The sequence below is a fragment of the Chiloscyllium plagiosum genome, chromosome 40, assembly GCF_004010195.1.
Source record: "Chiloscyllium plagiosum isolate BGI_BamShark_2017 chromosome 40, ASM401019v2, whole genome shotgun sequence".
In the NCBI taxonomy this organism is placed as follows: Eukaryota; Metazoa; Chordata; class Chondrichthyes; order Orectolobiformes; family Hemiscylliidae; genus Chiloscyllium; species Chiloscyllium plagiosum.
Window position 1 is genome coordinate 10,140,524 of NC_057749.1, and position 4,519 is coordinate 10,145,042.

Consider the following 4,519-nt stretch of genomic DNA (forward strand, 5'->3'; position numbering starts at 1 on the left):
GGTGGGGGGGTGGATCTGACGAGGGAGTGGCGGAGGGAGTGGTCTTTACGGAACGCCGATGGGGAGGGGAGGGAAATCTATCCTTGGTGGTGGGGTCTGTTTGGAGGTGGCGGAAATGACGAAGGATGATACGATGTATCTGGAGGTTGGTGGGATGGTAGGTGAGGACCAGTGGGGTTCTGTCCTGGTGGCGATTGGAGGGGCGGAGGAGTGGGAAGTGGAGGAGATGTGGTGGAGAGCAACGTCAACCACATCTGAGGGGAAATTGCCATCTTTGAAGAAGGAGGCCACCTGGGTTGTTCAGTATTGGAATTGGTCCCCCTGGGAGCAGATGCGGTGGAGGCGAAGGAATTGGAAATATGGGATGGCGTTTTTACAGGGGGCAGGGTGGGAGGAGGTGTAATCTAGGTAGCTGTGGGAGTCAGTCGGTTTATAGTAAATGTCTGTGTTGAGTCGGTCACCCGAGATAGAAATGGAGAGGTCTAGGAGGAGGAGGGAGGAGTCTGAGACAGTCCAGGTAAATTTGAGGTTGGGGTGGAAGGTATTAGTAAAGTGGATGAACTGTTCAACGTTCTTGTGGGAGCACGAGGTAGCGCCGATACAGTCATCAATGTAGCGGAGGAAAAGGTGGGTGTGATGCCAGTGTAGCTGCGGAAGATGGACTGTTCCACATACCCTACGAAGAGGCAGGCATAGCTGGGGCCCATGCGGGTGCCCATGGCTACTCTTTTGGTTTGGAGGAAGGAGGAGGATTGGAAAGAGAAGTTGTTCAGAGTGAGGACCAGTTCAGTCAGTCGAAGGAGGGTGTCCAGTTCAGTCAGTCGAAGGAGGGTGTCAGTGGAAGGGTACTGGTTGGATCGGCGGGAAAGGAAGGAGCGGAGGGCTTTGAGGCCTTCGTGATGGGGTTTGGCAGGAAAGGAAGGAGCGGAGGGCTTTGAGGCCTTCGTGATGGGGTTCGGCGGGAAAGGAAGAACCTTTACTGTGGTGTCAGCTACTTAAGCTCTCTAGCTCCACCTAGAGGGTTAAAAAATCTAGTACAATAAATGTAGATCAGGTCAGAAGTCACAGGACACCAGGTTATAATCCAGCAGGTTTACAGAGGAACCTCAATTATCCGGCATTCGATTAACCGGGCTTTGGATCATCTAAACAAGATCACAAGGTCCCGATGTGTGGCTAACTACATTATCCGGCATCGATTATCCGGCATTCAATTAACCGAACGAAATACTCTCCACCTGTGTTCTTTGGATAATTGAGTTTCCTGCATATTTAAAATCACCTGATGAAGAAGCAGTGTTCCAAGAACTTGTGACTTTAAATAAACCTGTTGGACTATAGCCTGGTGTCATGTAACTTTTGACTTTGTCCATCCCGGTGCAACACCAGCACCTCAACATCGCAACACAGACCAGTGACTAGACCAATGCAATCAAACATAGGGTTTGAGGAACATGCTATTCTAAGGAAAGGTCACTGGAACCAAAATGTTAATTCTGCTTTCTCTCCACAGATACTGCCAGACCTGCTGAGCTTTTCCAGCAAATTCTGTTTTTGTTTCTGATTTCCAGTATCCGCAGTCCTTGCAGCTTTTTTCAATCAAACACAGATCTATTAAACCATTGAGCACTATGATTAATATTGCCACACATGTAATTCTAACGTTTCAGATTTATCACTGAAAAGACTGGAAAAGGCAAAGCAAATGGGAGCCAGTTTCACAATCGCAGTCGAGCAGAATATGACACCCCAGGAACTGGGTCAGAAGGTGAAGCAGATCCTAGGTGGAGCTATGCCAGATATATCCATTGAATGCACTGGAGCAGAGCTATGTGTCCAAGGTGGTGTTTATGTAAGTATGGAATTGGTATAGCTGACACTGATAGGTTAGATAGTTGAATAATTTTAAACAAAGATTATAAATGCACGAGAAGCTGTTCAAGAGAAACTTCACATGACTGATTCCAAGAGGGGGAAGGGGCTTGTCTTAAGAGGAAAGGTTGAGCAGTTTGTGCCTGGACCTGTCAGAGTTCAGAAGAATGAGAGGTGATCTTATTGAAACATATAAGATCGTGAGGAAGGGTCCCTGGAGCATTGGAGGCTATGGGGTGACCTTATAGAGGTTTACAAAGTTATGTGGGGCATGGATAGGATAAATAAACAAAGTATTTTTCCTGGGGTGGGGGAATCCAGAACTAGAGGGCATATGTTTAGGGTGAGAGGGGAAAGATATAAAAGAGACCTCAGGGACAACGTTTTCACGCAGAGGGTGGTACGTGTATGGAATGAGCTGCCAGAGGAAGTGGTGGAGGCTGGTACAATTGCAACATTTAAAAGGCATTTGATGGGTATATGAATAGGAAGGGTTTGGAGGGATATGGGCTGGGTGCTGGCAGGTGGGACTAGATTAGTCATAGAGATGTACAGCATGGAAACAGACCCTTTGGTCCAACCCCTCCATGCCGACCAAATATTTTTGGTCAGCATTGACGGTTTGGACCAAAGGGTCTGTTTCCATGTTGTACATCTCTATGACTCTGTGACAGAGTGGATGCTGGGAGGCTGAGGTGACTGTGAAGGAATCTGCTTCTCAACATCTCCCCAAATCTCAGGCTAAACCACAACCAATCGTCTCTCTCTAATGAAGGAGTCACCCTAAGGACATCGAAGACTATGGCAACTTTACCTTTCATATTCCAAAATGATCCCCCCAGAGAAGGGATCTCCAAGGTAGTGCAACTTTTACTGTATATATACTAAATCAGAATTTGTGATTGATTTGATCACAAAGAGGATTGGTGGTGACATTTTGACTGAGAAAGTGCTTTTGTTTTATTAAATCCTTGGCTACTATCACAAACTGCAGAATTTTAGGACAGGAATTTTGACAGGTGAATCTATGACTGCCTGAAATTGTGAATGAATGTCTATTGTTTATTCCAACTATTTCACGTGTTTCCTTAGGCGACCAAGTCTGGAGGTGTGTTGGTTCTTGTCGGGTTAGGCCAACCTTCAACAAACATCCCCTTGTTAGATCTGATAGTCCGAGAAGTGGATATCAGGGGAGTTTTCAGATATTGCAACACGTAAGTACTTTAAAAAAAAATTATTGTAAAACTCCTGAATTCACTTGACTGATTATTATGGATTCAGTGGAAATCTCAGAATTCATGCTGATTTTTCATTAGTAGTAGTTGTAGTCATAGTCAATCAGAACCCTGCACGGTGGCTCAGTGGTTAGCACTGCTGCCTCACAACGCCAAGGACCTGGGTTCAATCCCAGCTTTAGGTAACTGTCTAAATGGAGTTTGTACATTCTCTCTGCATCTGTGTGGGTTTTCACCAGGTGCTCTGGTTTCGTCCCACAGTCAGAAAGATGGGCGGGTTGGGTGGGTTGACCATGCTAATTTGTCCACAGTGTCCAGGGATGCGCAGGTCTAGGTGGGTTAACCATGGGAAACGCAGGGTTCCAGGGATAGAGTAGGGAGCTGGTTGAGATGCTTTTGGGAGGGTTGGTGTGGAATCGATGGACCAAATAGCCTGCATTCACACTGTAGGGATTCTAAAGAATTAGACAGGAGCTTGGGAACTCTGCAGGTTGCCCATTGCCTCAGCCAGTCGGAGTCAGGTTGCTAACCAACGAGCTCCCTTTATTCCTGAATGTTTGAAATTTGATATTCTTGCATTTGTCCTGATGACAGCAAGGCACAGAGTTTCTATCAAGTGTCTCTCCTTTCCTGATGAATACGTGAGGTGTTCCCGGACATGTATCTTTACTTTTGAAGGTGCCAGACAACTTGAAATGATTATTTCACTATAACACTGAATGGCAGTCAAAAATATAAAAGGTGGATGTGGAAGACTATTGACAAGTAAAAACCATGACTTGAATGATTACAGTTATCCTCCTTTCTCTTCTCATTCCTGTCACTTCAGGTGGCCAGTGGCAATCGATATGTTGGCTTCAAAGCGTATTGATGTGAAACCTTTGATCACTCATCGCTTTCCCCTGGAAGAGGCTCTCGAAGCGTTTGAAACCACAAAGAAAGGAGTGGGAATCAAAGTCATGTTGAAATGTGACCCGGACAACTAGAGTGCCCCGAGAAAGTTGCTTCTTTTTCTGATGTGCAGGGTGCACCTTCAGTCGTAATCATTCAGGGGTCGTCCACTGACCAGTGGATAATTGTGCACATATCATTAGCGTGGGTGGGTACCTCGGCGTTAGGCTTCACTTTGCTCAGTATCATGTCAATTTTTTTTTTATTGTTCATTCTTAGCTGCCCTGGCATGCCCAGAAGCTGCAGTGTCCGACAGCTCCAGTAAGGGTTAAGGGCCAATAACATCCTATAATCCTATTGTAACACAGGACTAAAGCACATACGAGGAGAAAGTGAGGTCTGCAGATGCTGGAGATCAGAGATGGAAATGTGTTGCTGGAAAAGCGCAGCAGGTCAGGCAGCATCTAGGGAACAGGAGAATCGACGTTTCGGGCATTAGCCCTTCTTCAGGAATGAGGAAA

The 4,519-nt window shown here is 46.1% G+C and overlaps 1 protein-coding gene across 6 annotated transcripts in view; it reads left to right on the forward strand.

The window, feature by feature from the left end:
• The window catches only part of LOC122542493 (sorbitol dehydrogenase-like), a 40,763-nt gene extending 36,361 nt beyond the window's left edge, over window positions 1-4,402 (forward strand). For 5 of the 6 annotated variants that reach the window (XM_043680270.1, XM_043680269.1, XM_043680272.1 and 2 more), the window contains 3 exons: window positions 1,671-1,852; window positions 2,965-3,086; window positions 3,937-4,402. In XM_043680270.1, coding sequence (XP_043536205.1) covers window positions 1,671-1,852; window positions 2,965-3,086; window positions 3,937-4,093 — 461 coding nt within the window. In that variant the 3' untranslated portion in view covers window positions 4,094-4,402. The remainder of the gene's footprint in view (window positions 1-1,670; window positions 1,853-2,964; window positions 3,087-3,936) is intronic. The other variant, XM_043680275.1, reaches the window with a different exon arrangement.
• Window positions 4,403-4,519: the final 117 nt, after the last annotated feature.